The 15,641-nt window shown below is 35.5% G+C and overlaps 1 protein-coding gene across 3 annotated transcripts in view; it reads right to left on the reverse strand.

Moving 5' to 3' along the window:
• The window catches only part of LOC149789717 (oxysterol-binding protein-related protein 6-like), a 122,854-nt gene that overhangs the window by 91,889 nt on the left and 15,324 nt on the right, over nt 1–15,641 (reverse strand). For all 3 annotated transcript variants that reach the window (XM_089971728.1, XM_089971729.1, XM_089971726.1), the window contains exons 3-6: nt 14,970–15,215; nt 9,828–9,881; nt 2,406–2,519; nt 1,376–1,526 (exon numbers count right to left, since the gene is read on the reverse strand). In XM_089971728.1, the coding sequence (XP_089827854.1) occupies nt 1,376–1,526; nt 2,406–2,519; nt 9,828–9,881; nt 14,970–15,215 (565 nt within the window). The remainder of the gene's footprint in view (nt 1–1,375; nt 1,527–2,405; nt 2,520–9,827; nt 9,882–14,969; nt 15,216–15,641) is intronic.

Here is a 15,641-nt window from a genome sequence, read left to right on the forward strand (position 1 = left end):
TGTGTACCTGGATGTCCCTATCAGCTATCCAAACAAGCATTTCAGTGTATGTGTACCTGGATATCTCAGCTATCCATACAAGCATTTCAATATAAGTGTATATGGATGTCCCTATCAGCTATCCATACAAGCTTTTCAGTATAAGTGTATCTGGATGTCCCTATCAGCTATCCATATATGGATGTCATGCCATGTGTTTTATATGATGTCATGCCATATGCTTTCTATGATGTAATGCCATGTGCTTTCCATGATGTCGTACCATGTGCTTTCTATGATGTCATGCCATGTGCTTTTTATGATGTCGTACCATATGCTTTCTATGATGTCATGCCATGTGCTTTCTATGATGTCTTACCATGTGCTTTTTATGATGTCGTACCATATGCATTCTATTATGTCATGCCAAGTGCTTTCTATGATGTCATGCCAAGTGCTTTCTATGATGTCGTAGCATGTGCATTCTATGATGTCATACCATGTACTTTCTATGATGTTGTAGCATGTGCATTCTATGATGTCGTACCATGTACTTTCTATGATGTCATGCCATATGCTATGATGTCGTACCATATGCTTTCTATGATGTCGTAGCATGTGCTTTCTATGTTGTCATACCATGTACTTTCTATGATGTCATGCCAAGTGCTTTCTATGATGTCATACCATGTATTTTCTATGATGTCGTACCATGTACTTTCTATGATGTCATGCCAAGTGCTTTCTATGATGTCATACCATGTGCTTTCTATGATGTCATACCATGTGCAGATATATTAAAAGGATCCTTAATAACCAATCAGAATGAAGAGTAAATCAGAAATACACAACAACACTGAAATTCTTGAAGATACAGCACAGAATCCATTCATACTAATTTTGACCATTAAATTTAACAGAAGGCCTAGTCAGTAATCAAGAAAAAAATCTTTTTAACAAACAAATAGTCAAAATAACTTACAGAATTGGCAATAAACTTCCAATGCAAAACCTCAAAACTGAGCGATTAAAATGCGACACTTCTTTATGTGCAAGCAAAATATTTGCTTTCAAATTAGAATTTTATGCTACAGTAAGAAACAATAACAAATACTGATTCTGAAAAGCTCATAAAATCTGTATACATCAATGTGCAGTTTTCTGTAAGAACTATGCTGTAACAACAACCAACAAAATGAAGTTCTGTTAATAGCACGATGAACAACATAGCAAAAGACATGTTTAATAAGCTGAAGTTCAGTGGTAGCCACTATGAGGTTATGCAGTGCAGGCCTTGATCACAAGACAGTGCAGGCCTTGATCACAAGACAGTGCAGGCCTTGATCAAAAGATTTTCCTTTTATTGCTTGAGACCTTTACTTTTCTACAAACTTACTGGCTGTTAAGGGAGGTAAATCCTCTGTGGGGGAGGTAATTTCTGTCAACCGAGGGGTTTCCTTAGTCCCAAAAGCAATTTCATGCTGCCGGTATAAGCGATGATGACGAAGTTTTTCTAACCACTGATCGAATGTCTGTGTGTCTTTCATCTAAAGAGACAAGAAAAGGAAAAGAAAATTGAGCAAACTAAGATAAAATTCTGGTACTGAAAATAATTGTAGCTCCCACTATGACGCTACAATGCATGGAAAATCTTTATACAACCTAATCAACTTTTGAAAAATGGATTTACTCTAATTAAGGGCATGACCTAAAGCAGTCAGCCTATTGATAAATTCTCAAATTTAACATTTATACAATTCTGTTTCTAAAGCAGTATTGTTTTTTATTTTTAATATTTTTTAAAAAAAACACCGGTATTAGCTCATTATGCATGTATTATTCTTCATATATCATTGTGACATATAATCTGTACAACATGATGCCAAATTGATGACAGTAAAACATTAGCACCTAATGTGTACGTTATGACTCAGTACATGTTATCTAATGACAATGTTATGACACAGTAAATGTAATCGCATGATACCAATATTATGACACAGCAAATGTTATATGATGACTATGGTATGACACAATAAGTGTAAACACGTTATGCCAATGTTATGACACAGTAATTGTTATATGACTATATTATGACACCATCAACATTATCATACAATTGTTATGATACAGTACAATGAATTACCTCATGAATGTTGTGAAAGTTAATGTCATTAAATAATGACTGCTATGATGGCATAGTAAACTGTATCACATGATGACCATGTTATGACACAGTAAATGTTATGGTATGATGGCTATGTTATTACAGATTAAATGTTAAAGCATAATGACTAGGTCTGTATGCAGTAAATGTTCTCACATTAAGTTTATGTTACGACACTATAAATGTAAAGCTATGTGCATACAATACAGGTGTAAAATAATTCATTCTTGCTGTCCAATGACTAAAATTTTCAATATACCTTTATATGGTACACAAGCTCCTCAGCATCAATATCTACCCGCCGTCGCTGCCGTTTATGTGCCACAACAGAAAGACCAATGTCGATAAAGCCAAGGTGCTTTCCCTTCTGACTCTAAAACAAAATTTTATCAACAAAACAAGTTACTGGTGAGCAGTGTTTGGGAAAGATAAACCCAAAAAGCAACCTATAAATTTCATTTAACAGTTTAAAATAAATGAAAAATAACTTAGTTTTCATGTTCAACATATATCTAAGATTCTTTAAAGTAGTCAATGTTGCCTTCTCAGCCAAAAACATTTACACATGAGATTAAATAAGAAAGCAGTACCTACAAATACAAATGAATGTCAAAGTCGATGGGGATTTCAATGCACTGTATTATACATTTTGGCAAAAATAAAATATTATGTTTCCAGTTGGCTAACCAGCTGTTTTTCATTGCTGACCCTAGCATCCCCCCCCCCCCCCCCCCCGGTAAAGATACAAAAAAAACTTCCCAAATTCAATTGGTACATCTAACAGAGCTGCTTCAGCCCAGTAACTGAAGAACTTAGTAAATTATATATACTCATTATTATAATATACATAATGTTTACATACAAAGCAAAAACAATTATAAATGTAATCAAACAAAATCCCAAAACTGATTTGTGCATCTGAGTCGGTTTAGCCCAGTACTTGAAGCTCTTTGTGCATTTTATATATATATATATATATACACACTAATCATTATAATATATAATATTTAAAAAAAATTTTTTTTAACAAATACTCTAGTTTTAAAATGAGTGCGATAAAAATACAAATCATTATTTTTGCTTTATATTACTATCTAAATGGAGTACAATGGACAAAATGAGCAAAACTGAAATAAAACAGATATGCTAATAATGAAGGATTATGGTTTTGCTTTGGAAATATTTACCTCTCACTGAAAAATAGTACAATTAACTCATAGTAATATTTACCTCTTACTGAAAAATAGTACAATTAACTCATGGTAATATTTACCTCTTAAAATAACAGTACAAGTATTTCATGGTAATTTTAAACAGTTTATATAGCATATTTGATGCTTAAAATATCAATAAATAACTTTAAGTCAATCTCAAACATATTTAGCAGGATGACCATCTATATATATATAGCAATACAATTACTTAATGATCAGAAAATTGCTGTAAAATATCAGTATTAATATAAATTTTTACCACGGCCTCAAAGGTGTTTCTGAACGTCACAATAAAACATTGACCCAGATATATTCAACTGGAGTTCCTGTTTGTCACTGTAACAGCTAATCTAGATATACTCAAATGCATTTTCTGTTTTAGTCAAATACAGTTTTTGAATGTCATTGCAACAACTATCCTAGATTTAATCAAACAGAGTTTCTGAATATCATGGTCATATAATATCCTAGATTTAGTCACAAGTAATTAATACATGTCATGGTAACAATATATCATATTTTGGCAAATGGAGTTTCTGAAGGTTGTTGTAAAATATTATTCAAGATTTAGTCACAAGGAGTTTATGCATATCAGTTTAATATTACTCTATTTATGTGGCTTTTGCTTTAAAATCAAGTATTTGTCAGGAATTAAATCCTGCATTAGGGTACTAGTTCCACAATAGAATAATTGTTCGTTAGATTTTAAAAATTAAATTTGTGGTGTGTAGCAGCAAAGATATACATACATGAGAAATGGTACCAATAGAAAACAATTATTTTGAAGCAAAATGTTTTCTTGATGACTCAAATTATAATACATTTGGAGAACACTCACTACCATGCAAATATTGCCATTGCAAGTGAAATCAATCACATCACAAGTGAAACAGACATTAATCACAAGTGAAATAGACTGTAATCACATCACAAGTGAAACAGACATTAATCACAAGTGAAATAGACTGTAATCACATCACAAGTGAAACAGACATTAATCACAAGTGAAATAGACTGTAATCACATCACATGTGATCTAGATATATGTTAATCACATCAGAAGTGAAATAGACATTATTCACAAGTGAAATAGACATTATTCACAAGTGAATAGACATTAATCTTTGGGCTTGATTTAGCAATAAAAGCTCTATAATGTCTGCTTACTGAGAGGGAAGTAAAACAAGAGTGGTCTCCCACTGAGTAAAGGAACTGGTACCAAATCTCATCAACTGTCAGTTATTACTGGAGTGGAACTGTATGCTCTTCTAAAAGTGTAAATGAAGGGAGAGCTTAGGAGGAAATGACTGTATTTCATGGTTGCATAAGGAAACTGAAGGCCTTTCACTGGCTAATATGCCAATGTTTCTGGTCTGAGGTGGAAAATGTATTGAGATGCACAGTTGTTTCAGCAAGCAAGAAGAAAACAATAAGGCAGTTGCTGATCCATGATTTTTCCCACTGGAAGAGAGCAATCAAGATTGGTCTGCTCTCAGGTTCCATTGCATTCTGAATTACCACGGTAACCTGGGGTGGGGTGTGGGGGAAGCACATACTTATTGAAACTGCAGATCAGAAAAAGTATGTCAACTGGCCAGGCTTTTGGGCCTAATAGTAAGCACACAATGGTTGGGAGCTTCATTTTACACTTCATTAGATAAAATGTCCATTAGACTGACATCATGAGGTGCTGATTCAACTACAACCAGTGTAAAGAGATCAGTCTGTTTGACTCGCTCGACTCCATTAGGGCAGTGAATTTACCAGGTCACCAAATCTGATTGGCAGGTTGGTGAACTTCAAGATGGATCTGCTGCCAATGACGCTAACAGAAAAAAATCCCAAACAAATAAAGCTGAGATCAAAGGACATGGTTTAACCAACCCCTGATCTTCTGAGGGATCTGATGATAGCATGTGCTGGAAAGAATCACAATGACTACGGATTGTATCTCCTGACACTACCAAGAGGCTTTCACTATGGCTTTTATCTTTGAGAGGTGGATGTGTGTCACATGCTCCAAGAGAAGTGGAAATGGGTGCCCTAAGTCATGCTTGCATCTGTGCAAACTGAGATTTCTGGTGGCTGGCAATGAAACGAAGTACCCACTATAAGCTATTAGAGGTCCTCCTGCTTGCTGAGATGGTGCTTCATGTAGTCCAAGGCTTTAAATTTTTGCTCCATCCATCAAATATATTTGGGCCAAAGAGGTTGTTGTTGTTGTAGGGTTTAACGGCATTTTTCAGCACAAGATAGGCCATACATGGCGGCCAGTATTAATGGTGGAGATGAACCCGGGAAAAACCCAGAAAGAAACACCGACCCACATTGGCTGAATCCGAGACTCGAACCCATGCAGACAGAGGTGAGATGGCAGTGATCTGTAACGGAGAGTGCTTTAGACCACTCGGCCACTCGGGGCCTGGGCCACAGAGGTAGAAGGATGATCAATATAGGTCTTCTATATGGTTGTTATGTTGATATCTGACTGACACAAGAGGAATGGAGATTCCCAAAGGGCAATCATCATAGCAGAATCCGAATGGAGGCAAACTCCATAGCAAAGGTTTATGGCTGCATATCCATGTGAGTGAAATATCTGTTTTTGCCTAAAGGAACCTAAGGCAAAATGAGGCAAAAATAAGTCATCTCTTCTTGCAAAAATGCTGCTTTTGGAGGGAACTGTCAAGATAGTTTGAGGACCTATACATTTAGAATGTGAAGGCATGCATCTTGGAGGTCACAGATGACTAAGGACAGTCTTGGATGAGGCTGGAAGATTGATCTCAGTGTTTCTATCCTTTGATTAGGTGCACTTGTCTGTTACGACCTGAATCCTAATGCATTAGTGTTGAGAACAATGTCTACACCCTTCTCCTGAGAAGAGTATCTATGGTTAGCTTTTCTAAAGTTTTGCCTAACCAAAGTCATCAAAAACATGAAGCACAAGTATGATGTCATTTGTTACAGGAGAGGAGTTATGCTTAAATTGGTCATTCTCTCCATGTGCTATGTTGTCTCTTGCTTTGGGAAAGAGGCCCTTGAAAAAAGAGTGTGGTTTGGTCAGTAGTGCTATAGAGGGGTCCTTCCTACTACTCTCATCCCTCTTGGGAAATGAAGGCAGGACATCATGCTGCTGAGCCTACAACAGCCTACACTTTGACAGCACATTTGCCGACCTCCTCTATATGGCTGTGGAATAGGAGATTGGAAGACAAAGGCTGAAATCTTATTTGCATTATAGTGGTTTTTGAGCAGTAGAGACATGGACAGAAATGCAGCTCTCCGCACTCTAGGTTAAAAGAAGCAGCCATGAAACTGAACAATTAGTGTTGAGCTACCCTGCTGAGAATGAGAGAATAATTCCCATACATGCTGCCTGGAAGGGTTTCAATAGTGTGATCTAGGCTATACAATTAAGCATGGGTCTAATACCTAAGATGTTGTTAAAATGGATGGAACTGATACTGTGAGGCCTGCAATATGTTGCTGGCTGAACCTGACACTGAGGCCTGCAATAAGTCTCTTGCTGACTGGACCTGACAATGTAAGGCCTGCAACGTGTTGATGACTTGACCCGACACTGTAAGGCCTTCAATATGTTGATGGCTGGACCTGACACTGTGGCCTGCAATAAGTCTTCTGATGACTGGACCTGACACTGTAAGATCTGCAATATGTTGATGATGGACCTAGCAATATGTCTGTTGATGGCTGGACCTGACACTGTGAGGCCTGCAATATGTTGATGGCTGGACCTGACACTGTAAGGCCTGCAAAATGTCTGTTGATGGCTGGGCCCTGACACTGTAAGGCCTGCAAAATGTCTGGGCCCTGACCCTGTAAGACCTGCAAAATATATGTTGATGGCTGGGCCCTGACCCTGTAAAGCCTGCAAAATATATGTTGATGGCTGGACCTGACACTACAAGTCCTGCAAAATGTCTGTTGATGGCTGGACTGACACTGTAAGGCCTGCAGCATGTTGATGGCTGGACCTGACACAGTGAGGCCATCAATATGTTGACTTCTGGACCTGACACTATAAGGCCTGCAATATGTCTGTTGAAGGCTGGACCTGCCACTGTAAGGCCTGCAAAATGTCTGTTGATGGCTGGACCTGACACAGTGTGGCCTGCAATGTGCTTGTTGATGGCTCGAACAATGATACAGAAAACCAGTATGCGCATTCTGTGAACGCCATATTTATGCTAGACAAGTGTGGTCATTGCAGGAAAGCCAGCCTATTGATGGTTTAAATTTGAAGACACATTATGGAGCATCTTGAGTCTACACCTGGATAAGCCAAGACAACAGATCATCTTGCCTGGAAAGAATGCCAGGATTGAACTGGATAAAGTATGATGCTAATGTCTGGTCCCATGATTGATGGGTAGGGGTGAGAGAGAACCATGGAACTCTTTTTTCATTAGCAATTTTATGGCCACAAATGACTGTGATATTAAGAGGTGTACAACTGAGACAAGAACAGCAGCAAGGCAAATACATCCACATCCACATGCAAGTCTGGGATCAATGTCAGACTCTCCTACTAATCTGGGATCAATGTCTGGCACAAACCATTGACCATCTGTCCTCTGTCTACTGTGCATAGATTTCATATATATGGTCTGACTTACACCACATATGAGTAACTCATATGGGTTGATTATCTGCACCAAAGTCCCACATTTAGTCCTGCACCTATTATACTTGTACTAAAAGATAAGAAAACAATGGCAAATACAGGCAAAACAAGTCAAGTGTTGTACTAAGCTTTAAAGTGAAAGTGGGTGCTAAAGCATTTAACAAATGGCAGAAATAAATTCCTAAAATTATCTTCTTATTGAGAATAAATGAGAAATATTTAATACTGATATTTCTTTGAAACACTATCGACCACCAAAATACAGAATAAAAATGGTACCAGTCTGCTTATTTTAAAACAAAATAGACAATCAAGAAGTAAAATATTTGTCTACAATGAGCAAAATGTGAAATTTGATAAAAGCATAGACAGAGTGTATTTCCCTGTGATGAGAAAACTCCGAACTTCAGAATGACATTAAATTGAAGGTACGTGAGGTTCCAAAAAGATACTGAACTTACAAGGGATTCGCAGAAGTAATAACTGAATATTTTACATGCCACTGCCTCTTTCAATATCAAGTTGTTATAAAATTTGCTTGAAATTAAATAATAAAAGGAGTTATTGTGTAGAAATTAAAGTATGTTGACATGACATTCAAGGGCAGTAACCACATAAACAATCAAGGACAGTAACCCAAGTAAAAGATGCAAATACAGACAATCATGCTCACCCAAGGTCACATGAAAGTCAAGCTGCATAAACTCTGCTAAACATGGATGCAGAACAGATACAAACTGAACAATGTCCCAAAAGAACGTAAAGCTGCATACCAATAATAATTGGAATTTATGGTGCAGAATATAAAGTGGAAGGGTAAAACAATCTGGGGATATAACTCTGCTAAAGAATGATGCAAAAAGGGCTCATCAATATCACACTGCATTCAAAACCTGGATGAAATTCAATCGTGATTATGGGAGTTATGGTGCAGAAACAAACATGGATGGGTCCAATAATCAGGGGTGATAACTCTGCTACATAATATCACACAATGCTGAATAGCTGCATACCAAATTTGGTTGAAATGCAATATAACTTGAGAGCTATTATGTGAAAAGGAAAGTAGGATGGACAAATAGAAAAAACGATGGATCATCTTAAAGATGGACTGGCGAGCTCAATTTATTCACCCCACCTTTTCAAACAACAAGCCAAAACACGAATGATCTTTTTACACATTGGAATGACTGGATTTGCATGTTTGTGGATGTTCTATTACAATATGACTGTGTAATGTATTTGAAGAAGTAGCGAATTCATATGATGTCTTAATATTTACAAAATTCATACACATCATTAACATTTACAATATTCATACCAAGTCATTAATATTTACAATATTCATAATATGTCATTGATATTTATAAAATTCGCACTATGCCATTATTCTTGTATAGAAACACCCATATTTCTCTTTCTTTCTGTTGTGTCCCACTTACCAAACAAGTGGTCGGGACTTAGAAACTCATGGTGGAATCCAAAATTTTATTTTACTTGATTTATATTTTCATGATCAAACTTTCTTTTAAACTTGCTGATCCCAAATTTTCTTATTTTTTTAATACTTATTTTCATTTTAATGTTGAACCTTTTTTTTTATCACTCCTGTCCTAGACATGGCTGCCAAACAAGAGATCATGAGTTTGAAACTCATGGTAGCATCACAATTTTCGTATTTTTTAAAATATTTTTATGCTCAAACATTTTTCAGACTAGCTCATCCCAATTTACTTTTTCTTTTATTCACATCTAAGGACTGTCACTTAACCTATAATTTACAATATATAGCATCATAAATTATATGCCCCATACTTACATCACTAGCTGATTTTGCATAGTACAGCAATCCATTATCAAGGAAAAAATATCTCTGCAATGATAAAGAACAGATAAAGTGTGGCATTTATGATGTACCTACATGTAGATCTTGTTTACACACTAGATATACTTGTAAAGTAGATACTGGTGCCAAATATTGATTCCTGGATGGAAATTACATTAACCTACATCAAGTGCTGAAAGGATCAGTGTAATACAATGTCTAAATGGAATGATTCAATTTTAAACTTTAACAGAAACATGTACAAAATACCCCACTCAGCCCTGTTTACTGTACAGACTGGCCCCATAATTTTGTTCTTGAGAGACCATTCTTATATGAGTAAGACATCTTTGTACTTGTACCAATCTGATCTCTGTTCTTATACCTGTCAGATAATTTTGTTCCTACACCAATCAGATTTCTTGATACTGACTAATCAGATCTCATTAAACTAACCAATCACATCTCATTAAACTGGTCAGTAACATCTCTTTATACTGAACAAACAGATTTCTTTAATCATATTAATCAAATATATACTGACCAATCAGATCTCTTTATACTGATCAATCAAACCTCTTGAAACTATTAATTAGAGCTATTTATAGTGACCAATCAGATCTCTTTAAACTGATCAATCACATTTCATTGAACTGGCCAATCAGATCTATTCAAACTGACAAAATCAAATGTATACTTAACTGACCAATCAGATCTCTTTAAATGGACCATCTTTATAAATAAGCAAAGACTCTGTTCCAACAAAGTTCCATTTAAGGTGGATGGAAAGATGGAACAATTGTAAACTTTATTCATAAAATAAAAAACATTCCATATTTAACTATAGCTCAGTCAGTATTCAAAGAATTTAAAACATGCTGATGACAATGTAATCATGATGTATTAAGTATTTAATATTAATTATAAGTTATTTTTTTATCAAATTCTATGATTACCCGAGGTTTGTTCTCTCATCATACACACACGGACACACAAATTCCTCAGACTGATATTTCTAATTTATAGCATACTCAGTTTATTAAACATTCTGTGCCAAAAAAAAGTGGGCATTTCAATGGACTTAAAAGTAATGCCACAGTCCATTCTTCAGTCATGCAAATAACATGCATGTCACATAACCAGTCAAAAATTCACTATCTCTTCAACTATAAATTCAACTTTCAGCATAACAAACCTGTCAAAACATACATATGGGATTATTATCAGATAATGATAACCTGTGTAAATATTTGCATTAGTTTTTTTTATAAGGGGGTTAGCTTGTCATAAAACATGAGCTTATCGTACAATAAAATGCAGTCTGAGCATGTTAAGTTTATAACTCCAACCTAACTGAAAATTTCATACACGTGTCTACACTATATCTCTTCTACTAATGACACAGCATATATGGGTCTACACTATTTCTTCTACTAATGACACAGCAAATATTGGTTTACACTATTTCTTCTACTAATGACACAGCAAATATGGGTCTGCACTATTTCTTCTACTAATGACACAGCAAATATGAGTCTACACTATTTCTTCTACTAATGACACAGCATATATGGGTCTACACTATTTCTTCTACTAATGACACTGGAAATATGGGTTTACACTATTTCTTCTACTAATGACACAGCATATATGGGTCTACACTATTTCTTCTACTAATGACACAGCATATATGGGTCTACACTATTTCTTCTACTAATGACACAGCATATATGGGTCTACACTATTTCTTCTACTAATGACACAGCAAATATTGGTTTACACTATTTCTTCTACTAATGACACAGCAAATATGGGTCTACACTATTTCTTCTACTAATGACACAGCAAATATTGGTTTACACTATTTCTTCTACTAATGACACAGCAAATATGGGTCTACACTATTTCTTCTACTAATGATACAGCAAATATGAGTCTACACTATTTCTTCTACTAATGACACAGCATATATGGGTCTACACTATTTCTTCTACTAATGACACAGCAAATATTGTTCTACACTATTTCTTCTACTAATGACACAGCATATATGGGTCTACATTATTTCTTCTACTAATGACACAGCATATATTTTTTTTAATTTCATGGTGTTTGTTTCTGTAATAATATTATATGTTTTTTTATCTTATAGGTGTTGTCTAATGTTGTAAAGCGCTTAGAGCTTCTAAAGATTAGGCACTATACAAAGTCCTCATTATTGTTATTATATATGGGTGTACACTATTTCTACTACTAATGACACGCAAATATCGGTCTACACTATTTCTTCTACTAATGACACAGCATGTATGGGTCTATACTATTTCTTCTAGCAATGAAACACACTGTTTCTTCTACATAAGATTTCAAGCACACTGCATAGAATTCAATATGCTAGTACACACTGTAAAAAATAAATCTGACACTATGCTGTTCACAATTATTAGACATTAAAACCAGAGTAAATGTGCCAAACCTTACACAATTATTAGACATTAAAACCAGAGTAAATGTGACAAACCTTACACAATTATTAGACATTAAAACCAGAGTAAATGTGATAAACCTTACACAATTATTAGACATTAAAACCAGAGTAAATGTGATAAACCTTACACAATTAATTAGATATTAAAACCACAGTAAATGTGATAAACCTTATAAAATTACCACACCCTGGGCTGTTTCATTTTCATTTTCCGGGAGGACCTTTAATGCCATTGATTTAGATTTCCTTCAGATGGGGTAGAGAGATTGAACCAAAGACACAACGTATTGATGTCAACTTTACTCTTAAGGAAAAAGTGCAGCTTCACCAATCCCAGGTAAATTTAAATTGAAAAGTCCTCATTTTAAGCTCCAAGGTAAATGATATAATGGAGAAGTCTTCAGTTAAGTTCCAAGGTACATGCTATAAATGGAATAGTTCTCATTTAAGCTCCAAGGTACATGCTATAAATGGAAATTCCTAATTTAAGCTCAAAGGTACATGCTATAAATGGAAAATCCTAATTTAAGCTCCAAGGTACATGCTTTAAATGGAAAATCCTAATTTAAGCTCAAAGGTACATTCTATAACCCTTTACCTCATACAAGCGTCTTTGGACGCCTCTACTCCATTCGCATGGAAGCACCTTTTGACGCCTCTACAAGATTCGCATAGAAGCGCCTTTTGACGCCTGCGGTAAACATCAGCCATTTTGAGCTAGTTTTCGTAGCGTCACCTTCGGGGAAAACCCCCCTATTACATACTACATTCATTTCTGCGAATGACAATTACGTCAGATCACGTGGTCGCTATTCATGCACTGGTCGATATCTGCTATTTAAAGTAACTGGGTTGTAATCTCCACTCTCCAAAATGGCAGCCGCGGATTTCATTCAGTACGTACAAAGTTTTCACGATTAGAATAACAACCACGAAAGATTCAATAAATAAGGTAAAGTCTCTGATATTGATGTAGGCAGCAATTAGTTTTTATAAATTATCAAATTCAGATGACTTAGTGATATAGACGCACACGAAAACTTTGTAAATTTCGAGAATCGGAAAGAGCAGCTACGGTTGGTCACACGGCCTCACGGACATGACGGTGAACGAGTTCTCTCAAGATTTTGAAGCACATAAAAAAATTCTTCTGTGGAAAATAATTACACAGCTATAACAATCAGACATTACTCTTAAATTTTTCCACATATAATATATGTGTACCAAAAATGTAAAATGGTTAAAATTGTTGTTAAATGTAACATACACTAAATTGCTTAAACAGTTCACAGGCAGGATTTCATTCAGTACTTACAAAGTTTTCACGAGTAGAATCACAAACACAAAAGATTCAATAACCTTGGTAAAGGCTATGATATTTATGCAAGCAGCAATTAGTTTTTTATTGATTATCAAATTCAGATGACTTAGTGATGTAGACGCAGACGAAAAACGTGTAAATTTCGAGTATGGGAAATGGCAGCTACGGTCGGTCACGCGGCCTCACTGACATGACGGTGAATGAGTTCTCTCTCGATTTTATAGCACATAAAATATTCTTCTGTGAAAAATAATTACACAGCTATAACAATCGGACTTTACTCTTCAATTTTTCCACATATAATAAATGTCTGCCTAAAACGTAAAATGGTTAAAACTGCTGTTAAACATAACACCACTACATTGCTTAACAATTCACAGGCATGCCTATGCGGATGCGGTCTGCTAGGTAACAGGTGTTCTATTTATAGCGTGCTGCACTTTGTCACTAAGCTCTATGAGGTAAAGGGATAAATGGAAAATCCTAATTTAAGCTCAAAGGTACATTCTATAAATGGAAAATCCTAATTTAAGCTCAAATGTACATGCTATAAATGGAAAATCCTAATTTAAGCTCCAAGGTACATGCTATAAATGGAAAATCCTAATTTATGCTCCAAGGTACATGCTATAAATGGAAAATCCTAATTTATGCTCAAAGGTACATGCTATAAATGGAAAATCCTAATTTATGCTCAAAGGTACATGCTATAAATGGACAATCCTAATTTAAGCTCCAAGGTACAAGCTTTAAATGGAAAATCCTAATTTATGCTCAAAGGTACATGCTATAAATGGAAAATCCTAATTTATGCTCAATGGTACATGCTATAAATGGAAAATCCTAATTTATGCTCCAAGGTACATGCTATAAATGGAAAATCATAATTTATGCTCAAAGGTACATGCTACAAATGGAAAATCCTAATTTATGTTCAAAGGTACATGCTATAAATGGACAATCCTAATTTAAGCTCCAAGGTACAAGCTTTAAATGGAAAATCCTAATTTATGCTCAAAGGTACATGCTATAAATGGAAAATCCTAATTTATGCTCAAAGGTACATGCTACAAATGGAAAATCCTAATTTATGCTCAAAGGTACATGCTATAAATGGAAAATCCAAATTTATGCTCAAAAGTACATGCTATAAATGGAAAATCCTAATTTAATCTCAAAGGTACATGCTATAAATGGAATAGTTCTCATTTAAGCTCAAAGGTACACACTGTAAATGGAAAAGTCTTCACTTCAAATGTACATGCTGAAAGCAGATGATGTACTCTATTTATGCTAAAATTATGCAATGACTTGAATGCATGCTTACTTTGTGCCATCCTTTTAGGGGCCATCTCCTACGCTTTGAAAGGTGTCCCTGGAATTTTTCTGGTTTTTTATCACATCGCTGTCCATCCTTCAGACCTTCCAGAATCTCCCACTGCCTACGAAGTCGAGACTTCCGACCCTTTTGTCCCTTTACTGGGGTTGCCTTATGGTCTGCTACTACTACTTCAGTAACAGAATTTGTGTACAAATCACTGTTGTTGTTGTTACCACTATCCTCACTTACCTCCTGAAAATATTAACAAACAAATCTGTTACATCAGCAACACCTTTTGTGTACAGATCAGTGACAGAATTTATGAACAGAGCAGGGACACCATTTGTGAACACATCAGGGACAAAATTTGTGTGCAGATCAGGGACAGAATTTATGAACAGAGCAGGGACACCATTTATGATAAGATCATGCACAAAATTTATGTGAAGATCAGGGACTGAATTATGTACAGATCAGAGAGAATTTGTGTACAGACCAGAGAAATAATTTGAGTACAGATCATGTACAGAATCTGTGAACAGATCAGGGACAAAATTTGTGTACATATCAGGTACAGCATTTGTGTACAGCTCAGGGACAGAATTTATTATAAATTATGTACCAATCAGGGACAGAATTTGTGTACAGAACAGAGACAAAATTATGTACAGAATTGTC

This window comes from Sinohyriopsis cumingii, chromosome 10, assembly GCF_028554795.1.
Source record: "Sinohyriopsis cumingii isolate HCF-2022 chromosome 10, ASM2855479v2, whole genome shotgun sequence".
Lineage (NCBI taxonomy): Eukaryota > Metazoa > Mollusca > Bivalvia > Unionida > Unionidae > Sinohyriopsis > Sinohyriopsis cumingii.